We start from the raw sequence: 24,587 nt of genomic DNA on the forward strand, positions 1-24,587 counted from the left end.
CTTAGTTTGCTACAGGCTCTGAGAACCTGGGACATTCAAGAAGAACGTCTACTTTGAGCCCGTGCTTGTGAGAAGGAAGAGGGAAAGGGGGGGTGACAAAGCCTGCTCAGTCAGTCAACAGGTTCTCCATCGAGGGAGTGAGGATTAAAAAGATAAAGGACAGTTAGACAACATTATAGCGTGACCCCAGTCAATTCTGAAACTGAAGGCAAATTTTTATTTTCCAACCCACTTTTTATACCATTTTAATTACATTCAAGTATTTTGTACGAGCAGTACAACAAGGAACTAACAAAGCAGCAAGCGAAGTCCCGAGATTACTCCCATGACAGTTGTTTAAAAGGGCTTGTCATAATGACCAAAATACCTGAGCCCACTTCCTTGTCCAAGCCCAAAATCTTGCCTGAAGCCTAGTTCTTCTGTTTTACCCGAAAGACTAAAATTCCTGCCTTACCCTACTTCTCTATTACAGCCTGAAGTTAGATTCTTGCCAAACTTACTTCCTTATTATGCCCTAATGTCAGATTCCTGCCTGAGCTTACTTCCTTGTCATGGCCAATGACAGATTCCTGTCTAAAGCCCATTTCCTTGTCTTTGGCCAATGTCAGACTCCTGCCAAGTGGTACCCCAGAAGGCTTTCCACAGGGGGTTACAGTGGATGGTAAGGGCAATATTCTCTCAAAGTCTGACTCTCAGGACCTCTCACATTCAGTCTCTGGAATGCAAGCACAGTGGGGTTTGAGTGACAGTCTCATCTTTTTCTCTGTGTGTTCAGATCACAGCTCATCTAGAAGGGAGGACAAGCCCACAGATAGCCCCAAGCTGGAACATCAGGACTGAAAGGCAAACTTCAGCATTCAGAGGAAGCAAATTAAAAATTAAAAATAGAGCCATCAGCCAAATACAGCCTCCCTTCCCCCTTTGGTTGTTCCTATCAGGTGTTCTATCACTGTGATGAACAATTAACTAAGGCAATAAGGTAATAAATACCATCCATCTTCTTTCATATAACCCACAGCAGTCTGTACCCATAGGCAGAAATCTGATGCATGGATTCTTCCTAATAGACACACCGTAAATATATGAGTGAATGAGTCCTTGCCATCTGTACTCCTGCTGGGATCTGTGCATTTTAAGATTTGCAGAGGACACTCCTGACACTGTCATTGACATAGGACCTCATTATTTCGAGTTGCATGAGGACTTAGAAAACATGGTACAGATGTGTTGTCTAGAATTTCATTCTGCTATAATGAAAAGGGAGCGAAACTGATTTCTTTCAACACTTCTATTAAAATGTTGAGGCTCCCACACACAGCTGACTTGTACTGGGCTTTATATAATTTGGTAAAATGTCTGTGATTCCTGCTTGCCTGTTTTCCAGCCTGGTGTTAGCTCTCCTCTGACTTTGGGGAATGATAAGTCATGAGTGTTTAATGCTAGACAGTGAGCATTTGCTGGCTGGGGGTGGCTCTGTGTAGTCATCAGGGAAAAATGACTCCAATATGTTTTCTTTCCTGAAGGGTAAGTGTTAAAGTGACCTCCAACCGCCAGTTTAATTGCTTCATTAGAATTTCTCTTCTGAGCCTTAGGTACTATGGGTCTGTAAGTTCTTATTGATCTGGGAGAAAACAGGCTGCACTCTACTCTGTGTGAGAAGGGGGGTGGGGAGACAGACTGCGGTGGGGGAGGGGGGAGAGAAGGAAGGGCTCCTGAGAGGCTGACCTCTGTTTCCAGCAGCCTCTGTGCTCAGTGCAATGGAATGTCTGCCTTGTGTGAATCAGTGTAGATAAAAAAGCAAGCAGAGCACAGGCCATCCTGCCTATTATTTGCAAGGAGAAATACACTCAGGCAAACAGCTGGAGCAGGAGGAGGAGGAGGCAAGCAACCCCTAACTGGTTCGGTTTTGGTTGTTTGTTTTTCCTGAAGCTTTTGGTGCCTGTCTAAGGGAAAAGAAAGGAAGCCAAGTGTCTGATCTGAACTGAAACAATCCAGACCCCCAAGCCTCACTCCGAGGCACCAGAGCCTGTTCTCATATTTATCTGCCCACAACACCCAGAGCTCAACAGGACAGGCGCCTAAGGCAGGGTCCATAATTTGTCTTCCCCCCACCCCCACCCCACTTTTGATGCAGCCCATGATATGCTTGCATTTAAAACACAGTCACTTCCCAGAGGGGACTGAAGGGAGTCAGGAGTAACAGATAACTGGAGTTTCAGAGAGAGAAAGGGAAACAGCCTTCTTTAAATATTTACTGTTTTACAATGAATTCAGGACAGTCACCCTCCTTCCTTCTCCCCTCCTCTTTAGGCCCTCCCATTCTCCTTTGCTCTCCCTTCTCTCCTTCTTTCTTGATCCCCATCAGATGTTTTAGGTTGCTTGAGCAAGGGCTTTGAAATGTTTGTTTTGTGACTCACTTGTGATAATCTGCTTAGCCATTCCCATGCCCATGTCAATCGGTAGCTATGCCAAAGCAAAGCAAGGAGCTGAGCTGAAGCCACAGCTCATGGGCCAGGGTATTTATCACGTTGGATGTTCATGTTGGCTCCGTCTTCTTAAACATTTCCTTCTTGAGGGATCTCTACGGCCCTGCTCCTAGGCCTGGTTACATCTCCTAGTCTTCTGAAAAATGTGTGAAGGCCGAATGGCATAGTGTACAATAACAGCTTAAAAGTAGGAGTCCTGAACCGAGATGGAAGGTTGTCAATTTAACTTGGTTTTCCATTTCAGACCAGTGTACTGGGAAATATCACTAATGCGGAAGCCCAGCTTCCTTCCTCTCTCCCCTCAAAAAAAGCCATCGCAAGGAGTCAGGTTTCTGTATCCTTCCCTGATTACATCTATGACTCTAACAGCATGAACCATATCCTGAGAGCCTCCCTTCTTTGTCATTTAGTACTTCCTCTCTCTTGGGGCCAGATTTGAAGCTGGGAATTCCCTTAGCAGCTACGCTACCATATATAACATGGAGGTGGTTCATGAGTTCTCTGTTCTCAAGGTTGATTTTGTACCTTGATATTGTATAAATCAATGACATGACTGCTCCATGCTATGGAAAGATTCGATTGTGCATCAGAGAGAAAAAATATACAGTGGCACCTGGAAGAGCCTAGAGCAGGTAAAAAAAGAAGTAGACTGAACACAGCCAGAAGACTGGTCATGGCCAGTGCTATCTTCCAGAGAGGGGAAAGTAGCAGAGGAGAGAGAATAGAGAGATCTAGTGAGGCTAGATCTAGGTTATAAGAAGTGGGAGTGGCGGGTAGGGTGGGCGGAGACCAGCGGGTGAGCATTGAAATGTATAACAAATACTTGTGAATGGGGACTGAGGGAGCTTGGGGCCAGCATGGACATTGATATACTGAGAGGTGACAGAGGTGTATGTTAGTTGGAGAACTTTTTGTCTTGCTGGAGGTAAGGGAAAAGACTCCTTTGGTAGACTGAAACTGACTTCACAAGTTTCTGAGGAATGCTGGGTTTTATCTAACGTCCAGAAACCCACCTTTAATCCAGGTTGGGCCCATTTCTGATATTTTGAGTACCTTTTGGAGTTTGGGGGGTTAGAGTTTCCTTTGGACCTGACAGATATGAATGGTTCCTTTACTCCCATAGATATTGCCCTTCCCATGTTTCTTTTACTGTGCTAAGATTTAATTCACTTAAGCAGAGACATGAATTGCCAGATGGAGTTCAAATCTAGTAAAGATCAGGATGGAAGTGAGGAGCTGTGCTGTGCCAGAGATCTGCAGGTAGGCCCAGGAAAGGCAGCATGCAGACACTAGTATACCCGGGTCCAAGAGCGCAAGTGCATTTAGCAGTCAGGAATGTAAGTTTTAGGTTTATTAGTTAGCCTTCACTCTGGGCTGTTTGTTAGACACCTTGATGAATTAGCCATGCTGGTAATGCTGTGGCTGTTCAGTGGAATGCATGACAGATGTCAAACACTCTGAAATCCACAGGAGCCCAACACAAGGCTTTCTAAAATGTCCCTGTATTAGTCAGGGTTCTCTAAAGGAAAAGGCTAGGTGAACTTGCCAGTTAGAATGAGGGCAAGCAGGCAAAAAGGCAAAAGCTTCCTTCTTCCTTCTGCTCTTATGTGAGCTTCTACCAGAAGGGAGGTGTGGCATAGAGTTTGAGTGAGCTTTATGACTTCAAATGATCCAACCAAGAAATCCCCCTCACAGGTGTGCCCAGTTGCTGGGGTCCTCATTAATTCTAGATGAAGTCAAGTTGACAATCGAGATTAGCCATCACAACCTCCAAGGATGCTCTATTGCAGTCTTCAAAACGCAGGAAGCTCCAATGATTATCTTTCTAAAAGGTCATGGGGAACTCATGTCACTTCACAGAATTCTGGTCTCTTAATATTGAGTTAAATGAATGCAATTTGTTTACCTTTCCCCTCCGTTTAATGATAATCAATATCAAGTCAGGAAGACATGACTTGTGCTGTTCTGAGCTACTATTAAGTATTTGATTCCAAGTCACTTACATTTTCTAAGTCTTTTAAATTTCCAAGCTGCAAAATGGGGCCATAAGAACTAACTCACAAACTGTATTCGTGAGCACTTATAGGTGCCTCATACTATGGTTTGTCTGTTCCTGCCAAAGTTCCCATTACTCCTTCTTCTAGCATGGTTAGTCATACTATGTTAAAAGTCTTATTTATCATTTTACATTGTGGACCTTAGGAACGCAGAACTGACCCAGCATCCTCAGCTCTTTGCCCACAAACATCATTAAATCATAAACAGTCCCCACTTAAAAATGTTGGTGTTTTTTAGTCTTCAATGTATCATCCTAATGAAATTAACATGTAAGTACACTTTTATGTACTAATTTTGTATTCATGTGGGTATGCATGTGGAGGGCAGAAGACAACTCACGAGAACCACTTCTCCCCTTCTGTCATGTGAGTGGATCCCAAGGCTCGACTCAGGTCATCGGGCTTGTCTGCAGGTGTCCTTACCTACTGAGCCATTTCACCAGCCCCCGCCTAACACATTTGACCATGCTACAGTTGCATTGTTTTGCTATTTCCCAGAAGACTTGCAAATGAGGGAACAAAAAGTATAGTGCCCCAAATGGAAATAAAAGCATACACTGTACACTCCCAGTTTCTCCTCCCGCAAAGCTCAACTTGGTGCAATTCATTTTGGCCCTGCAATCAGGGTGAGCTTTAGGTAGTAAGTGGTGACTGATCGTTCCATCGGGTGAACATGAGCCATTTAATCTCTTCAGGGTCACGAACAGAGCAGAGCAGGTACTCCAGGCTGCAATGGTTACTAGCAGCCACACTAGTCACATGCTCTTCCATTCTTAAAGGTAGCCACTAGTGGCTGCTTATCTCTGATGCAATCTGCATACCTGAAGGGTTCTTCAGTTTTCCCTTGCATTGGACTTCAGAGACAGCACGTGGCACAGAGGCAGTTGCCTGGATACTGAACTGAAAGATGACACAAAGCCAAGGCAGAAAACAACTGATCAAGGCATGAGCCCAGAAGAGGCTCCAGGCATGAGGAGAAGAGATGGAAACAAAGTTGTGGCAGAGCATATGGACAGCATGCTGACCCACTGGGTTGGGAACTAGAGGAGAGATGTAAAAAGTTTTGTCATAAGGATGCATGCTATTTAATAGCTATCTGTTACACACCAACACTATACCATTAACACTTTTAATTCTATTTACTTATTTAGTTCCCCAAAATAGTATGTGATAAAGACTAATAGTAGTGCCATTTCATAGAGTAGGTGACTGAGTAATGATTAGAAAGTACAAGATAGGGAGGGACTTGTCCCCCAAAGATGAAACATTACCTCAATTATTCTGGTCCCACATAGAAGCTTATAAAGATGTTTTGCTAAATAAGATTATTTTTTCCAACTAAAAGAAATCTGCCATCAATATTTCAATGGCACATATAGTTGATTAGTAATGAATATTTATATCAACATATCATGTACAGCAAAGTAAAAGATTCTTTCTGCATTTTTTTCAAATAGCCATTCTGTAAGACTCTGAATGTAGAGCCTTTCCTCCCAGAACTGTAAATGTCACCCAGAAGAGATGTCAGTCTCTCACTGGAATGATTTTCTTCCTAATGCCACTTGATGTATGACGAGGGGAGGCATGTATTAACCTGGCGATGGTTGACATTTAGTCAAATTCATGATATATGATATTGAAATGTCAAACACGAAAACTCCTAATCCATTAGCTCAGTTCCTGCTTCTGGCTAGGGCTCAGGCTATGGAAAGAGCTGACACATTGCATGATGTATCCAGTATCCAACATACTCTGGGCTGTGGGATAAGTTCAAAGTCTTGGACCACCTCATCCTTCCCCCTTCTTTCACACTGCCAGAGAAAGGCACCTGGGAGCTGAGTGTGTAGAGTTGGCTATGTCCTGTGACTGCACCCCTGCCATTTACTCCCTGGGCCTAGAATATAGAAAACCTTGCATGACAGCAGCCACAGGGGACCTGGCAGCAGCCACATTTGACTTCACCTCCTCTAAAGAGCTTCTTACTATTGAGCCTACTTTGGTTTTTATAATCTACCTCATGTGAGAGTGGGCAGCTTCTTCTTAGGGCTTTTTCTCAGCCTAGCCCTCTATTCTCAGAAACTATAAACTGACACATTTATACATTTGGCCTTTCCTGGCTATTATGTGTAAGGTTCTGGACTTTTTCTTTCTTTTTATTCACAAAGTTACATTTTTGGCTTGTTAAATATGTGAACTAGAATCTTGTGATTTTGTGCCATTCCTACTCCTTTCCTGTGGAAATGTTTAGCCAGATCTTCTGCAACTTCTTGAGAACTCTGTTAGTTGGAACTCATGAACATGGTTGCTATTTTTAATTTTGTGGATTCATCATCAAAAATCTCATTTCACTAGTGTCACCTAGAGGAAAAGAGTAAGTTGAGAGTTTTGTCTTGTGTGTATACTGCTCTGGCACTTCCTATTTAAGTAGCAGGTTGGAAAGCCTAGTCCTTCTTGGCAGCAGGCGTAAGAATTACTTATGCTATATGAATATATTAAACACATATCCAATGGTGATACAATTACTAGCTCTGCTTTGGGAGCCAAAGTAGAAATAAAGGGCCATACATGTTGATAGTTTTATGGCAGTACAGCTTTAAATAAGCATGAATAGAGTCTCTCATATTTTCTTTCTTGAAGTGTTTCCTTATAACTTTGCAAATTAAAAATCAAAATGCAACACCATTGTCTTAATATTGCAAATGCTGAAAGCACTCTCAAGTAGAATTGATATTTCAAATGAAATTTAAATACTGTCTCATTGGTAGTGTGAGGCTTTGGAATTTTACCAAATGATGATTAATATGCATAAAATATTTATTTATATAGCCAGTATCTTATTATAGTCTACTGTGGGCATGAATTTATGATAACCTACCGCAGTCTTCCAAATTCTGGGGTTACAAGCACATGACAATAAACCAGCTATCAGCAGTGCTTTAAAAGAAGTATTGTTATACAGAATTTGACGAGTGAAGATTCATGCTCACTAGCTGTGTTACTTAGATGAGTTACTAGCGTATCTTGGATAGGGCATGATTTTATAACAAGCACATTAGTCTCACTTTATTTAAAAACAATCACATGTTAGTGCAGACTAATGAGATTTGCAGTGATGCTAATAAAAAGCACACACACACACACACACACACACCACATTTAGTATGCTATTGGTACATAACTTCAATTCAACTACAAGAATTGCCTGGGAAGATGGGAAGAGCATCTCAAGGAAGCATTATCTATATTAGGTTGGCCTATGGACATTGTTTATGGGGGATTTGTTTTAATTCATTGACATTAGCACTTTGGGTGCCACCATTCCTTAGGTAAAATGTTCTGAACTATATAAGAGTAATCAAACTGAGCACAAGCAAGGAAGGGGCTTTGCATGCATTCATTTCTCTTTATTCTTTTCTTGAATGTGCTGCGATTGAATGTGTAGTTGAGGTTCTTGCCATGACTTTTCCACAATGAAATACTGTAAAATAGAATTATAAACTGAAAGAAGCCCCTTTCTTCCCTAAATTACTTGTCAGGGTGTTTTATCACAGCAGCAGAAATTAAATTAGAACATTTTTTTTTAAAGTGTGGATTTGGAGAAGTTCAAATTTCTATTATTTGGGAAGTTAGAATATACTTATTAGAGTCTAGTATTTTACCAGAGTTTAAGAATTAAACCAATTAAGAGAAATGTTTGTGATAGTTTATATGGTGTTTTGGCTATTATTTGTCTAAAAGAATCAACCATACTGGACTGGAGACCATGTTTATTTATTTTGAAATTCTCATTACATATCCACAATTTATTTTGATCATAATCAGTCCTCAGAACCACTTCCACTCATCCTGAATTCCTCTTTACACTTCCGTGCCCTTTGTTTGCTTCCTTGCTTAATAAATGTATAAACTGACAAGATGTCTATTCCATGGTATGATGAAGCAGGGAAGGTTTTTATTGTGTATATATAAGAGAGTGAACAGCTAGAGGCAGCGGGAAGAGTCCAGAGCAAAGAGAGAAAGCAGCAGACTGAGCATAGCAGACTGACCAGACCTGGCCAGGGCTATTTGTAAAAGAGGCATGAGAAGCCTGGGTAGAGAATAGAGAAAACAGAGTGAGAAAAGCAAGAGTAGACCATAGAAAACACATGGAGGGTAGCAGAGCTATAAAGATAATGGGTAGCTGAAGGATAGGGATGTGAAGAGAAACCCAAGGGCCGGAAGGAGTTTAGAAGGAGGGGAAAGGGAGGAAGACTTGTCCACTAGGATGGACTTTGAAATGTGCAACAAGTACTTGTGATACTGAAGGACTTTGGAAGCCAACAGCTTTGATATGCTGATAGGCACCGCAGGTAGTCATACATCTCTTTGGCCAGAGGTAAGGGAAGTGACTAGTTTTGGTGGACAGAAATTCACTTCACAAGTTCCTGAAGAATCCTGGTTTTAACTAACCATCAGAAATCCTCCTATAGTTCAGGTTGAGCCCATTTTTGGATATTTGGAGTGCCGATGGAGTTTGGGGTATTGGCGGTTATTTTGAACCTGAGAATGACTGTACTGCCCATACATTGGAGAGCTGTAAACTGGAGCATGAACAAGGCCAATAGAAATAAAGAAAACTGCCTTACCCTTTTCTGTCATTCATAGGCTACCAGTAACTGCTAACCTAGGGGGTAGAGCCTCTTGAGTCCCTCCCTTATCCATGTTGTGATATTGACCAGCTTGATCTTATGCAGGCAACCACAGCTGTGTGGGTTTATGGATGCAAAGACCCAATCATGTCCAGAAGATACTGTTTTACAGCACTCCTCCCTATTTGCTGATTCTACAGTCATATCTGCCCCCTTCTTCCTGGATATTCTCTAAGCTTGTAGGGAAAGGTGTGAGCCAGATGTCCTGTTTATGGCTGAATACTCTCTGCAGAGAATAAGTGACTGGTCAAAGTGATCAGTACTGGAAATTACATTTTAAATTGGCTAGAAGAATATAATTCAATTTTCAGTCAATGTTGGTTGAATAAAAATCATTTTTAAAGCTTCACTTACTGAATGTTTGGAATATTTAAAATATGAACATTATATGATAAAAGGGGAAGGGAGAAAGAAGCACTCTTCTAGAACCACATTGACTTTGTATTTGTTACTCTAAAAGCCTGGTCCCTTTTTCTGAGAATTTAAATCCTATTGCTATCTTATTCACATGCTTGCACAAATCAACACAGAATGCCCTCCCAACCCTGCGTATGTGAAAGCATTCTGATTATATATATCACTAGATATTCCAGGTTACTTGTGAATACCGTCCTTTAGATTTTTGAATAGTCTGTTATCTCCCCTACATTTTTAACAAAGTATAGATAGCAATTGGTTTTTAAGGAGACAGTCATTATTAATTTAATTTAACTTATTTCAGATACTTACTATATTAATATATCTACCCTGCTCAACTGATATCTTATATTGGATAAAATAAGAGTTTCAAGTTTAGTTTCGTAACTTATATATGACTTAGATTGCTTATGAGTTTGTTGAGAGAGATATAGGTAGAGAAACTGCTCGGAAGAGTCAATGAGAAAGGCTGAATCCATTTTCTGTCAGAGTACGTACTTAACAAGTGGCAGCAAGTCTTGCCATACAAATTCAAGGGACTCATTTATCACTGGCTCACACATAAGTGTTCAGAAACTCATGTTAGCTCAGAGTACCCGACTGACGACGACGTTTGAGTTTCATAGAGTGATGTGGGGATTTGGGCATACAGGATATAAACTTCACTCCACTGGCCCAGAATGCAGGGTTGGAGCAGTTCCAGCATAATCCTGGACAGGGATGGAATTTAATAGATGTCTTTGAATGAGGTATTTTTTTTTCCTAAACCAAACTCATCTCATTCACATTATTAGAAGTATTCTGTCATTTCTTTTGCTCACTATCTATGATCCTCCGAGGAGCAAAGAGTTCCAAGAATGTTCTGTTTCTAACAATGAATGGTTGCTCATTATAGTCTCTAGACACTATAATGACCAAATACTAAGACATGTTCCTGGATAGCAAGATAATGAAATAAAGCATTTTTTTTCTAGATCCAGTCAATGTGATATTTTACTAGTTCATTGATATGCAGATAGCCCACAGAATATGAGTCTTATACATGTAAACTTGCAGTATTAAGACAGTTTTCTGTCTTCCATATTTGTAGGCATATGATGGCTCAAGTTCTGCAAACACCCGTGTCGCCAGTGTGTGTGGAAGACAGCAGCCACCTAATTCCATCACCTCTTCAGGAAACAGCCTCTTTGTGAGATTCCAGTCTGGATCTTCCAGCCAGAGCAGGGGCTTCCGAGCTCAATTCAGGCAAGGCAAGTATCCTATGGGTCACCTGAGCCCTCCTTAGTGGTATAATGGCACCAGACTTCAGAAACTGATCACAGCTTCCAAGTTAACATGAAAATATCCAGAAAGGGAGACTTGTAAGTATTTCTAACTGTTCTACATTTTATTTATCTTCATCTACCTTAAATGATAATGATGTCTTAGGTTATGCATATCTCTTAAGTGCTGTGTTTTTAGAGTAATGTTTAATGGTATAGTATCAGTGATATATAAGACAGAATTAGCCAAGTTAATTTCCCTAGCACTTATCCAAGGAAACACAACTGTGAAAGAGTCAGGTTCAACTTGCACAGAGTGGTTTTCCTTGTTGCTGAATCCCATAGTTTTCTATTGTTTTTGTCCTTAAGTTACTGCCATTTCTCAATTTCCTCTCCCAAGCATTTTCACCCATTGCCATTCACCAGAATTTTCTCAGAGATTAATCTTTATCAAACCATTAGACAGTGAAGGAACACAGAAATTAGAGGGATTGTTAACTGGTTTGAATTGGGGCCATGATTTTTATCGGGATGACTCAGATAATCTACTTCAAATAATTTTTAATTAAATGAATTGTACATATATTTACTTGTGTGTGTGTGTGTGTGTTGGTGCACATGTAGAGGTCAGAGGACAACTTATGGGACTCAGAACTAGACTCAGTTCTCTCACTGTCTGGATCTCAGGGATTGAACTCATTCGGCAGGCTTGGTGGCAACTGCCTTTACCTACTGAGCTATCTCATTGGCCTTGCCTCCAATAATGTTTGCCTGCTTAATAATCATATCCCTGTCTACATCCATATTAGGAGACTTATAGGTATCACATTAGTGAACGATCCTGGTTGGACACAATTTCTGAGTCAGTTCTCCCAAAGGTACACTGGAGCAAGACACTAGGTGGGCTCTATCACTCTCGGTGATTTCAAATACAAAGCAGTACTTAACAGTCATATATATATATATATATATATATATATATATATATATATATATATATACACACACACACACACATATTGAATATTTCCTTAAGTGCAGCTTCAGAATATAACTTCCCTATTGGCCTGTCTGGTCTTCAGTATCAGCCTCCTCAAACTCACCCACCCTTGCTCCATCTTTTTACCAAGTAACTTGTAAGAGATGCACTCTGATCAGATTGAGGGTCCTCATGGCTGTCCTTACTCTGTGTGGCTTAGATGAAAGGCAAGTCCCTACAACTGTTCACTACAGTCTCCAAGCCAGTCCTGACCCTTTCACAATGCTGCTTCTAGTTCTACCTAAGCTTCATAAGCTTCAGTCCAGACTGTATAACCATGGCCCTCCTCCTCACCCATGTCTCTGCTCAGGCTATGCATTCCCTCCACCATTCTTCTTACTCTCCACGCCTGCCTCCTCCGGAGACCAGAACCCAACCATGCAACACATCCTCCTCTCCTCCGTTCCCACAGAGCATTGAGCTTCTCTGTTTAACTTGAAATCATCTTTATACATGGAGTGTTTCCTAGAGAGGAAAAACTCATCTATGAATACATTTTTCCCTCTTATAATTTATCAGCAAACAGAGTAAGTGAACCAAGAGTATTAGTCGAATGATTCAGATAATTCACAACTGTTTGTGTTGTTCTATGCTGTGTGTTCCCACTTCTTATAATTGAAAGACATTATAAATGTAAAGTATTTTCTCATTATCTGGTGGCTTACTTGCAGCTTCCTTGGCATGTGCTATGGAAATAAGAAGAATGTATTTGCATTTTCACACACCTAATGTCTTTATTTGGTATAGTTGGTAGGAACCAAAAGTATATGACATGTGTGTCTCTGCTTCCCAGAGTGTGGAGCCCACATCATTACTGACTCTTCAGATAGTATCTCCTCTCCACTGTACCCAGCCAACTATCCAAACAACCAGAACTGTACCTGGATAATTGAAGCTCAACCTCCATGTAAGTAACAAAAATCAAAAGGAGAGGAATCTGGGGAAAGTGGCTCTTTTGAGAGGTAAGGCTGTGAACTGCATTTAACCTCCTCAGTGGTAGCAATTGACAATTGGCTTCTTCCTGAGATGCATGGAAACAGACACTTTCTGGCCTAGTAAGAAAGCACTTTTAAACTGATTCGCATTAATTTAAAAGAATTTTTAAGTCTGGATGTGGTAATTCTAGCACCCTGCAGGCTAAGGCAGAAGGATTTTGAGTTGGAGACCAGCCTGGGCTCAACAGTAAATTCAAGGCTCGCCTGAGTAACATATGGAGATCTTGTCTCTGATGAACAAACAAACCAAGGACTGGGGAAAGCTCAGTGGACTGAGTACCTACCTATCACTATTGAGGCCCTGGGTTTCATCCCCAGAACTAAATGAATCAAAAGTGGTATCGCATGCTTGTCACTCCAACTTCTGGTAGGAGAACCAGAAGTTCAAGGTCATCATCCATTCATACGTAGTTGGAGGCTACTCTGGGATCAGTGAGATGCTTTGTGCAACAACAAACAAACAGACCAACAAAAAGACAAAGGACTGAGGATGCAGTTACTAGAACACTTACCTGCCTGAAATGCACAAATACATACAAATAAAGTGTACAAATACAAATAAAGTAGATGGTGAATGAATATGTGAATGATAAGGATAGAGACTAGAGAAAAACTTACTGTTGGAGGATACATGGTTGCAAGTTATTAATCACTAAAAGGGAAACTAATTGTAAAACCTGATCTCCTGCAATGGATATATTTATGAAATCAGTGCATGCCTAGAGGCCCTCAATAAATGCTTACTTTCTCTTCTTTTGGGGATCTTAGGATTCTACTATGTGACATGGTAATAGTCCCTCCACATTTTCCAGGCAGAGAAAATGAGATGGCCTTTACAGGCCTGGCAGAATGGCTCCAAGCAGACTATTCCAGGCCTCATTATGAGTCCTGTTTCATCTGAACCCTCCCCTCCTTTCAGGTCTCCAGGAAGAAGTTGTGATTTAAGACACAACGTGTGAAAGCCATTAAGTTCTCTTCTCTATTCTTTAATTAATGACTTTGTAAAAACAGGACAGTCACTTAGACTAATCTGGTCCCTGCACAAAGTAATTCTCAAAAAAGCTGGCCTTAAATATTATCCAACACTTTCACAAACTGATAGTATTTTATGGTCATTCATGGAATGTGGGAGCTGACAGATAATGTAATCCTTAGCCTTTGTACATGGAGAGGGTGGAGCCCCAACAAAGCCAAGATAAAGAAGCCCCCCTGCATTGAGCTCAGCAGTTTTGTGCCTCCTGATTATTTTCTAATGATCTGCAAAAACATCTAGATGAAAGATCTCACTGCTACAAGGACAGCAACAGGAAAAGATCCCTTTCTGAAGATTAGAAACGCTGTAAAGACAACAAAAGGAAAATGCAATCTGGGCACTGACTGTTCTTCGATGATTCAAAGCTTTATTGATGGATGATTCAGAAGCTCTAGGGCACTGCTTCTGACCCCTAAATAAACTTACGTGTGCTAGGAGCCATGTCCAGGGGGAAAAAACCTTAGTACAAGTACATGCAAGCACTCAGAACCTAAGAAAACTAATCTGTTTAGGAAAGTGCTTCTCAGAGGAACACAGCAATGGCTAACAAACAACACAAATAGAGCAAAACATAACAAAACAAAACAAAACAAAGCAAGCCGAAAATTATGTTTTCCAATAAGATGTCTCCAGAAGTCCCTGGGATGAACCTACTCAAGAGTCCTGATTTACCATGCCTGGCATTTTGGATTCTACAGGCATTTTTCAAAAGCATTGATTCTGTTACTCTTCAAAGGAAGCCCTTTATCGCGAAGCTGAGCCCTTAGCTCTGTTTACTCACCCCACCCCTGTGCAAAGCTGCCAGAAAGCAAGGGATTTGGCATCATCTCAGAGTACCAGGGGCAAAAATCTCTCTGTTCTGCTTGCCAGTGTTTTATTAAATAACCAACACTCTTCTCTCTCTCTCTTTTTTTTTCTACAGTCAATCATATTGCTCTCTCCTTTACTCACTTTCATCTGCAAAGCAGCACAGATTGCACATGGGACTTTGTAGAAATTTTGGATGGCAGAGACTCTGATGCACCTGTCCAAGGTACCGGAGATTTGGTCATTTCATCTGTAGTCTGTAGTGTGTGTGTGTGTGTGTGTGTGTGTGTGTGCGCGCGCATGCCCAAGTGTGCAGCCATGCACACAGGCACTCACAGTGTTGACATTCAAGGTTACAGTGTTTTCAATAAGCATGAAGAGCCTCAAGCCACATAAGAATAACCAGAGGGTTGGAAAGCAGGACAATGTGGGGCTCATGAAATTCAACTTACTTATGTTCTACATGTAGTTTGTGTATTTTAACTTGTTTCTAAAAGGCAAGTTGCAGATACTAAATGACAATCTGATGCAGGGGCAGGAGTGTGACAAAGACAAAATTCTTTCTGAAGCTTCTGGATAGTACTTTAAAATATTTCTTATATTCCACTGGACATGTTTCTTCTGTCCCCAGTGGGAGGAAAGCATTTGAAAATTAGTTAATTGACTTCATTAAAACTCCACCAGTTGGTGTGCTAGACATCATGATAAAGTGTGTGATAGAGCTCTTAAGATGGTTCAGACAAAATAACTTCACATGCTTTAAGCTTTCTCCATGAGACTTTACCATGGAAAAGTCTCCCTGGCAGAGGGCAAGCACCATCAGAGGAGGCTTCAATGCTATTCCTGTGCCGAGGATGGAGCCTGAGAGAATGGTGGACAAAGAACAAACCCCAGGCAAACCCCTCATTGTAATGTTTAAGATATTAATCCATTCACATTGGAACAGGCTGTGTTATATAATGCACACTCCTACCCAGTTACCTCCTGTGGAGTACTGTTCTAAGTGTTTTATAAGTGGTTAACTCAGTCTTTACATCCTTATGACATGGGTTTAATTATTTCTAATATGTCCTCCTCTTCACATGGGGCAACTAAGTCACAGAGCACCCAAATTACTTGTCTCAGGTTATGTTGCTAGTAAATGACAAGCAAGGCATTGAACCCATGTAACCTGGCCCATCATCTGGAGCCTGGTCACATCAACTTCCCTCTGTCCTCCTATTGTTTTCTGTTGGGTTTATGAATCATCCTGGCTATGCTTGTATTTGAGGTTTATCCTTAGTGGTCAGACATTGTCTCAAACACAATGCTAATGTAAGTGGTTCTGCTTGTGATTTCTTGGTTTTGTTTTGTTTTGTTTTGTTTTGTTTTTGTTTTTTGAGACAGGGTTTCTCTGTGTAGCTCTGGCTGTCCTGGAACTTATTTTTGTAGACCACGTTGGCCTCGAACTCAGAAATTAGACTGCCTCTGCCTCCCGAGTGCTGGGATTAAAGGCGTGCACCACCACACACACCCGGCTATGCTTATGATTTCTTGTATGTACCTGGAAAAACTGTGTGTCGTCCCTGCCATGCCGTCACTGACCTCCATGTGGTTCTCTTCACCCTTTAGGTCGTTACTGTGGTGCCTCTCTGCCCCATCCCATCATATCATTTGGCAATGCCCTGACAGTGAGGTTTGTCTCTGATTCTGTGTACGGTTTTGACGGTTTCCATGCCATCTACTCTGCATCAACATCAGGTGAGTGAGAGATATTAGCATTAACAGATGACCTCAGGGTTAGCAGACATGTGGTAGATGTCTTTGGCTTGTTATTTGGGGCTCTTTTCATTTAACGTTGGGAGCTAATTTTTGAAATTTCCCCTGTACCTTCTTTATAATTCAATGTCTACATTCTGACAACCATGAGGTGTAGAAGTGAGAAAAATCATCTGGAAATCTGGCCATCTCTTAGCTAAACCTTATTGTCTGGGAGACCTGTTCTCTACTGTCACAGCAATGTAAACATGAAGTGCTAAGGCACTCCATGACTGCCAGTTTGATAGAAGCTCTTATGGATGTACAGCCTCATGGTTGTTCTTCTGTCTTGAGAGCTTGATGGTGGGGTCAGGTAGGTCTAGCTGCACATGTCCACTGTGCAATGAGGCATCTAAGCAGGAAAGGAAAGGAATGCCATCCAGCCCTGTGGCTCTTGGCCAGGTGGGGCAATTACAGCCAATGTGTAGAAAGGTGAAGAACAGTGTGTTTCCCTACCCTCCCCAAAGGGAAAAGCTGTAGAGTTTCTTTTTACATGGCAACCAGGGAAAAATACCTTCTCTTCCAGGCCAGGGTTGAAGAGCATACTGGACAAGATTAAAAACAAGTCTTCCTAAAGTTCTAGTTCACATGGAGAAAGGCTTTTAGAAAGGGGTCCCCTCCAGCTCACCATACTGAGGAGTTCTTGGGTTTCTGTTTTCAGACTCCTCTCCCTCTGTTACTGTGTGTGACACAGTTGCTTCTTCATATGGAATGGACGTGCTTTGTCCTTCATTGTAGATACTGGCTCTAATGCTTGTGTCTTGTGGTGTCTTCCATTTTGTCTTTGCTTTGAAACCCCCTTTGTTTCTTTTGCCTTTCAGCTTGTGGTGGAACCTTCTACACGGCCGATGGCATCTTCAATAGCCCTGGCTACCCAGAAGACTACCATCCTAATGCAGAATGTGTCTGGAACATTACCAGTTCCCCTGGCAACCACCTGCAGCTGTCTTTTCTGTAAGTCCTTGTCAGGCATGTGCTGTCTCAGTGTGGGTAAATCTGCAGGGAGGAAGCACTGTTATTGACAGAATGGTTGACCAGCAGCCTGTGTTTGAGCCATCAGCAGAGAGAACTTGTGGGAGCCTTAGGAAGGCTTTCCTCAATTTCTTTGGTTCCATTTGTAGCTTCAGTTGTATAAAGCATTAAGAATCTTTCAACAGTATTCTTTCTTTCAACTGAGAGGAGAGAGAGAGAGAGAGAGAGAGAGAGAGAGAGAGAAGAAGAAGAAGGAGGAGGAGGAGGAGGAGGAGGAGGAGGAGGAGGAGGTAGAGGAGGAGAAGAAGGAGGAGAAGGAGGAGGAGGTGGAGGAGGAGAGAGCACCTGACTTCATTTGGCCTTCTTTATCCACACACTATATTCCTATTCTAACCCACCCTTCCTTTCTTATCAAAGAAGTGATCTTGGATAGGTTTTTTTTTTTAATTTAGTTTTTTAAATCAGCCATAATTAGTGATTTGTAAAAACCACTTTCAATTTTCTCATTGAATCTTGACACTTTTGGAACATGGACTATGTATTGAAGTGAATGGGAGATCTTGTATGATCCAAGTAGACCTAGGTTAGACCAAACAGCCATAATAGTATTTCCCAGAAGTAGATGTAATGGGGAGATGTTATATGATATCTGATTGTTTCATTCCTCAGTAGAGAGGTTCCAATGAGCAACCACACCTTTAATCCCAACACTCAGAGGCAGAGGCAGAGGCAGACAGATCTCTTTGAATCTGAGGCTGACCTGGTCTATACAGTACACTTCAGGACAGCCAGGACTTTATAGAAAGACCCTGTCTCAAAAAGAATAAATAAATAAAAGGAGACAGACAGATAGATGGCTAGATAGTGAGCAAAGATATTTACTGAAGACATGTTAGCATTTAAGTTACCATTTTGAGTTCAAAATCATGTGCCATACTATATTACATTATTGGTGTCAGATTGAAATCATTAATACTTTGTTGCTGTTTTTTTTTTTTTCACATGTCCTCAGTGTGTAGCCCACAATGACCTAAAACTTATCATCCTTACCTTTCCATGCAGAGATAGAAGGCAATGATCCTCCTGACTTTCCTTGCTGTTCAGGGACAACAGGCATGCATGCCAATGCCTGGCTATTAAGTGCCTCTATGTTGAGAAAACATTCTTTGCTGGTTTTTCCTTGAAGACATGCCTAATTGTGCTATACGAACTAATTAAGAATGAGACACACACACACACCACCACCACCACCACCACCACCACCACCACCACCAGTAAATTTTAAAATGCCTTGGCTGGGCACTCAAAGGCTGGGTACTCCTGCCACCCCAGATCCAAATGGGGAAATGGCCAGTAGCCACTCAACTGAATTCTCACATGGCTAGTTGGCTATCTCTCCTGTGTCCCATCCTTCTTTCCCAACTCATGGCAATGTCCCTTTTCTCTCCCCCCTGCCCCCATGCCCAACCCCAAGCAACTCTAAGGGTCCTGCCCCATTTTCCTTTGCCCAGCCTTTGGCCACTGGCATCTTTATTGATAGGTCAAAAAACAACTGGAGACAAAGACCAGATTTGGACACACAGATTCACAACTGAATCAAAACATCCAAACCAATCTCCAACAGTTCTTGACAAATTTATTGATAAATCAACTTTAAGAAGTCATTGAACTGAAACCTCAAACCTCTCATCCTTAGAGAGACAACAATAAACTTGAAGGGCCTCTGTTAGGATTAAACATACTAAATTTTAAAATACATAGCCCAAGGCCATGATAAAGCAGTGTTCAGTGAAGGATGTTTCATTCTTTGTTATGACTGAAGACTCCTCTCTGGTGTTTTAGGAACCACATTTTATGGCCCACAGTAGGCTAGAGCACAGGTACTTATCTTGGTTTTCAACTTGAAACACCAGAACAACAACAGAAAGTTATCCTGTGAATTTGTTTATAGGGCACTGTCTTGATTACTAACTGCTGTGGGCAGGCCCAGCCCAGTGTGGTTCTGAACTGTAGAAGAATCGCAGGTGAATGTCAGCCTGGGCATAAGGCTGTAAGCAGTGCCCCTTCTTGGTCTCTGCTTTAGTTCCTTCCTCCAGATTCCTAGAGCCCCTGCCAGATCTGTCCATATGAGGGACTGTAACCTATAAACCAAATAAACTCCTTGTCAAATTACTCTTGATAATGGTGTCTATCACAGCAACAGAAAGTAAACAAGGACAGAAAGGGGCATCCATTTCACAAGCTGACAGACATTAAGTCCTAATTACTAATAGGAAAATCTTGGTGACTCAGTTGTTCCCTTGTTCACCTACATGCTGTTTCTTTGGCCTTTGTGTTCCTTGCTTGAGTCTTTTTTCTTTTTGTTAAAGTGGCTTTTGAAGAATGCAAGTTGCTTTTGCTGTGTGTGTTAATGTGAATAAGAAAGGCAAGGCCCAGAGTTATTTCTGCCCTGATCTAAACTACATTCAGATGTGTACTAGAACTCTTCCCTGGAGTGTGTGAGAGACATATGAACCACATCAAGTTCTCAGGCATAGGGTTTAGATTATGAATGCTGTGGTGAAACTGAGTGGGGAGGAAAAAAATGGATAAATTATAGTTGAATTTGCAATGAAAAGGAAAGAGGAGAAATAAAATTTATATAAAGCAGATATTCAAAGGGCTGAACAGAAACTGTACTTCATGCCAGCAGAGGGCTCTGAGAAAATGGCTGGTTCTGGTAGCAGAACAAAAATGAGATAATTAGAAACAGAAAGGGTATTATTTTTATTACACATTATATTTTTACTGACAGATCTTTGCCAAAGTGTAGATTTGCTTATAAAACAAAGACTTCTAAGAATAAAGCTTTCATAAGAACTTGTGTTTGGCTTTTATAAGTTTCACCACTGTAATTCCTGATAGGAAGCCATTCCTGCTGTTTACTCCTGGAAGACAGTCCAATAGCTAGGAGAGGCCTTCCCTGTGTAATCTCCCAGATCATTGGTCAGAATTTTAAGGAACATTCAGATCACCTGAGTTTTGCTAAATTTCATACCCTGATTTAGTTGCTATTTAGGGATAGATTCTTCCTCAAACCCCCCTGAATATACAATTATTACCTATTCTTTTACTGAAAATACATTTTCATATAATATACTCATTGCAGTTTCCATGTCTCCACTTCCTTCCCCCTTCCTCTCCCAACCAAATCTACACTTTCCCCTCTCATTAGAATATAATCATCTAAAATAATAATTATTATAAAAGAAAATGATACAAAAAACAATCAAGAATAACACAAAACAAAACAGAAAAACAAAGAAAGAAGAAGAAGCACAAGAAACACAGAGTCTGAGACATGGTCACACATACAGAAAGCCCATAAAAACAAAATTAAAAGCTACAATATACAAGGGGAAAACTCTGTAAGGGAAAGGGAAGAAATGCCCAGGAAAGCAGGTGGGGTCCAGATTCTTTATGTCAAATGAGCTCCCATTTGGTGCTGGGTTACTGGGTTACTGGGTTACTGGGTCACACTGCATGCTTCTGTAGAATGCTTTCAGAGTAAGGCCCTGGATTCACCCTCTGAGATGAGAGAAGATTCACCTGTCTCTTTTCTCAAAAGCAGAATAAAATAACTTCGGTATGTTTCACATTATGGGTTTATTCCACTAAATATAATAAAATTGATCCTGAATTATACTGTTTCTCTTATCGGTAGTTTTATTTTGCATTTTCTTATTTCAAAGTTCCAAAGATAGTATCTTTTGTAGCAAGAGTTTATATTTCTTATATTTGAGCTCATATATGAAAAATGTAAATTGATTTCAGCATATAAAGAAATTGAGTTTATTTTCCTTACTCCAGAAGGCTATCCAATTACTGTAGCAACAGGATAACCTTATATTTGTTCCATGTTTGCTTTGTAACTGTTTGTTTGTTTCCAAATTAGATCCTTCCAGTTGGAGAACTCTCTAAACTGTAACAAAGATTTTGTGGAAATCCGAGAAGGAAATGCCACGGGCCACTTGATGGGACGATACTGTGGAAACTCCCTCCCTGGCAATTATTCATCAATCGAGGGACATAATCTGTGGGTCAGATTTGTCTCTGATGGCTCAGGCACTGGAATGGGCTTCCAGGCCAGGTTCAAAAATAGTAAGATGGTTTGTTTCCATAAGGGTTTCTAGAATGTATCCTACAAACTAGGAATAATGATAAAAGTTTTAGTTATGTATTAACTAAGAAGAATCCTACACTCTACCTTCTTTTCAAAGATTGTAAAATAATATACCAGAAAAATTAATTATTAATTATTTATGGATAGCTCACTGATGGCAAAGAAAAGTGTGCTTGATGCTTTGAGTGTTCTTTTTAGGCTCTAGTTTCCACCTGCTATTAATGTTTATGATACTGTACAAAGTGGCCTTTTAATATACTTCAGGCAGTTATATCAAACATGCTTATTTGGTCTTTTAAATACATTCTTCAAACTTAGACCTTTAGAATTATTTTAGGATTGTCTTAATCATTCAGATAAAACCTGGGCAAATGCAGATAAAATATTAATTATTTTTATTCTTTAACAAGTTGTCCATGATTGGCAATACTCAGTGTTGATTCTCATATAGAATTAAAAAATATTTTATCTCATAAACAAAGAAAATTTAGTAATCATAATTAAGATATGAAATGGCACCCTACTCCCCAAGTCCCCTGGTGTCTGGGAAATCTTTTTCACATGGGAAGTTGCCCCATCTTTTCATAGCCTGCAGCCATCTAAGGAGATGGAATTCCATTCAAGAGTCATCCTTGAACTAATAGTCCAGAAAACCAAAAGCAAAGCAGTATTTCTTTCAGTGGTCAGAAAAGAAATGGCAGTCAATTAAAAGCTCATCCTTTCCAACAGTCTTGCCCTTTGTGTTTGTTCTCAGTTTAGTTTTGTTTTGTTTTTCATTCTATTAAAGAACAATTATAAGTAGGTCTGATTTACAATTCTGTTCTCTGTCCTAGTATTTGGCAATGATAATATTGTGGGAACTCATGGGAAAATCGCAACTCCATTCTGGCCTGGAAATTACCCACATAACTCTAACTACAGATGGACAGTAAATGTGGATTCTTCTCATATTATCCATGGTAGAATCTTAGAGATGGACATAGAATTGACAACAAACTGCTTTTATGACAATTTAAAGGTAATCTTTTGTGAGGGAGGTGTTTTTATACTTTGATGGATACCACTGGCAAAAATAAGTTGGAATTCATACCTATTCAAGTAAATAACCGACATAGGTGATAGTCCTATCACCTCATTACTGTTGTCTCGCTGCCATCTGTACAAACATAATCCTTGTATTGGATTTATTATTTTCTATTTTCTATCAAATTAGTTTTATAATAATTGTGCTACTGACTCTGTCTGAGCATGCCTATTTGCCCTAGCTATGTGTTTATTCTGTCTTCTATCCTGATATTCTGTTTCTTCTTTTATTTGCTTGTCTTGCTTTGCTACTTTCGTTGAAGCAACATCTAGTAGAAACAGTTTAAGCTTATCCCCTACTAGGTTTCAAATAAATGAGACTCAGACTATGGTTATTTTGCTTTGACAATTATTGGAGGCTAACCCCTAATCTATTCTTCTTAACTGCAGCTTGGGTACCTTCCCAGCACTATACCGCAAATACGTGTTGTTTCTCCTGGCCATGTGCTCATGGTCCATCTCCCCTCATGGTAGCTTCCTCATTTTCTTCCATTCTTCCTCTTTCCTCTCTGGCCTCTCCTCATTCCATCAAGTAACTTACCTTCCTCTAGTCCCTCCAGTAATTGGCTATAGCCAATTTTATGTAACCAATAGTATTAAATTAAGGGACAAGGTTCACACAATCAAAGCTTGTAAATGTGAGAACTCACTCATAGACTTAGACTTTGGGGTACAAAATTTAGCATTACAATATATAGCAAGAGATCAAACCTCAACAGCAACCTGGGCATTTTAATAAGAGAAATCTTTCCTATAGATGGAAGCCCCAACGTTAGGGTGGAGAGGGAGGAAGGAGGTGTAGCGCGTACTCAGAATCAACAGACTTAACAAGAGAGAAAGCCATCCATTTGTTCTAATGTTTCCGCCTTAAAACCTAAAAGAGTGATATAAAAATAAGAAAATATGAATAGAAGAAATTATGGAGGCCTTTGCCTCCATACATTGGCTACTCTGTGAATTCCAGAAAACACTATCATATCCCCTAAAGCCATACTCCAATCACTCTTCTTGGCATCTTCACTGCTCAAAGCAGAACCCAGAGACTGACCACATGATGCCCAGTAGGTGTGGAAATACTTGTAACATAATTTGAAAGAAATAAGCTTAATAGAGAAATTTATGGTTGTTACAATGGAATTGCTTACAGTTATTTGAAAACTATCATAATATCTACCTCTAAATAGGTATTATAGTATTTTAAGGCAAATGGAAGAGATTTACTAAGTATTTTGAGTGTCCAGAGCCCTTCTAACTGTGGTCCTTTCCCTGTCATTTGCTTTCTTCTCTACAATCGTTTGTACTTCCCCACCCACAGATTTGACTATAAACCACCAAGTCAGCTATATAGTCTACACTCATGTTCATTAGGATAATTCCACAACAAAGCTATATGAAACACCTTAAAATAGTTATAATAATATGTTCCAACATGACTTTTTGTTTTAAACAAAAAGAATTTTCCTGATATTCTTTCTACTTTAGTAAAATCATAAAATACAAACCATTCTTTAAATTTTGCTTCTCATGAAGAAAGTTGTCTAATGATGATGCTGTATTGTGCTCTTTTTTTCATGCAGATTTATGATGGGTTTGACACTCATTCCCGTCTGATTGGCACTTACTGTGGTACCCAAAGAGAATCCTTTAGCTCCAGCAGAAACTCTCTGACATTCCAGTTTTCTTCTGACTCTTCCAACTCAGGAAGGGGATTCCTTCTGGAGTGGTTTGCAGTAGATGTTTCTAATGTAACCCTTCCCACCATTGCTCCAGGTGTGTTTGGCAATATAGT

General features: G+C 40.4%; 1 protein-coding gene across 1 annotated transcript in view; it reads left to right on the forward strand.

The window, feature by feature from the left end:
- The window catches only part of Cubn (cubilin), a 222,434-nt gene that overhangs the window by 123,766 nt on the left and 74,081 nt on the right, over positions 1–24,587 (forward strand). Inside the window, exons 32-39 of the mRNA XM_021155681.3 lie at positions 10,739–10,898; positions 12,743–12,856; positions 14,900–15,010; positions 16,396–16,524; positions 17,403–17,535; positions 21,488–21,693; positions 22,549–22,733; positions 24,376–24,568. Of these exons, the coding sequence (XP_021011340.1) occupies positions 10,739–10,898; positions 12,743–12,856; positions 14,900–15,010; positions 16,396–16,524; positions 17,403–17,535; positions 21,488–21,693; positions 22,549–22,733; positions 24,376–24,568 (1,231 nt within the window). The remainder of the gene's footprint in view (positions 1–10,738; positions 10,899–12,742; positions 12,857–14,899; positions 15,011–16,395; positions 16,525–17,402; positions 17,536–21,487; positions 21,694–22,548; positions 22,734–24,375; positions 24,569–24,587) is intronic.

This window comes from Mus caroli, unplaced genomic scaffold (genome assembly GCF_978045245.1).
Source record: "Mus caroli unplaced genomic scaffold, Mus_caroli_1 scaffold_2, whole genome shotgun sequence".
Taxonomy (NCBI): Eukaryota; Metazoa; Chordata; class Mammalia; order Rodentia; family Muridae; genus Mus; species Mus caroli.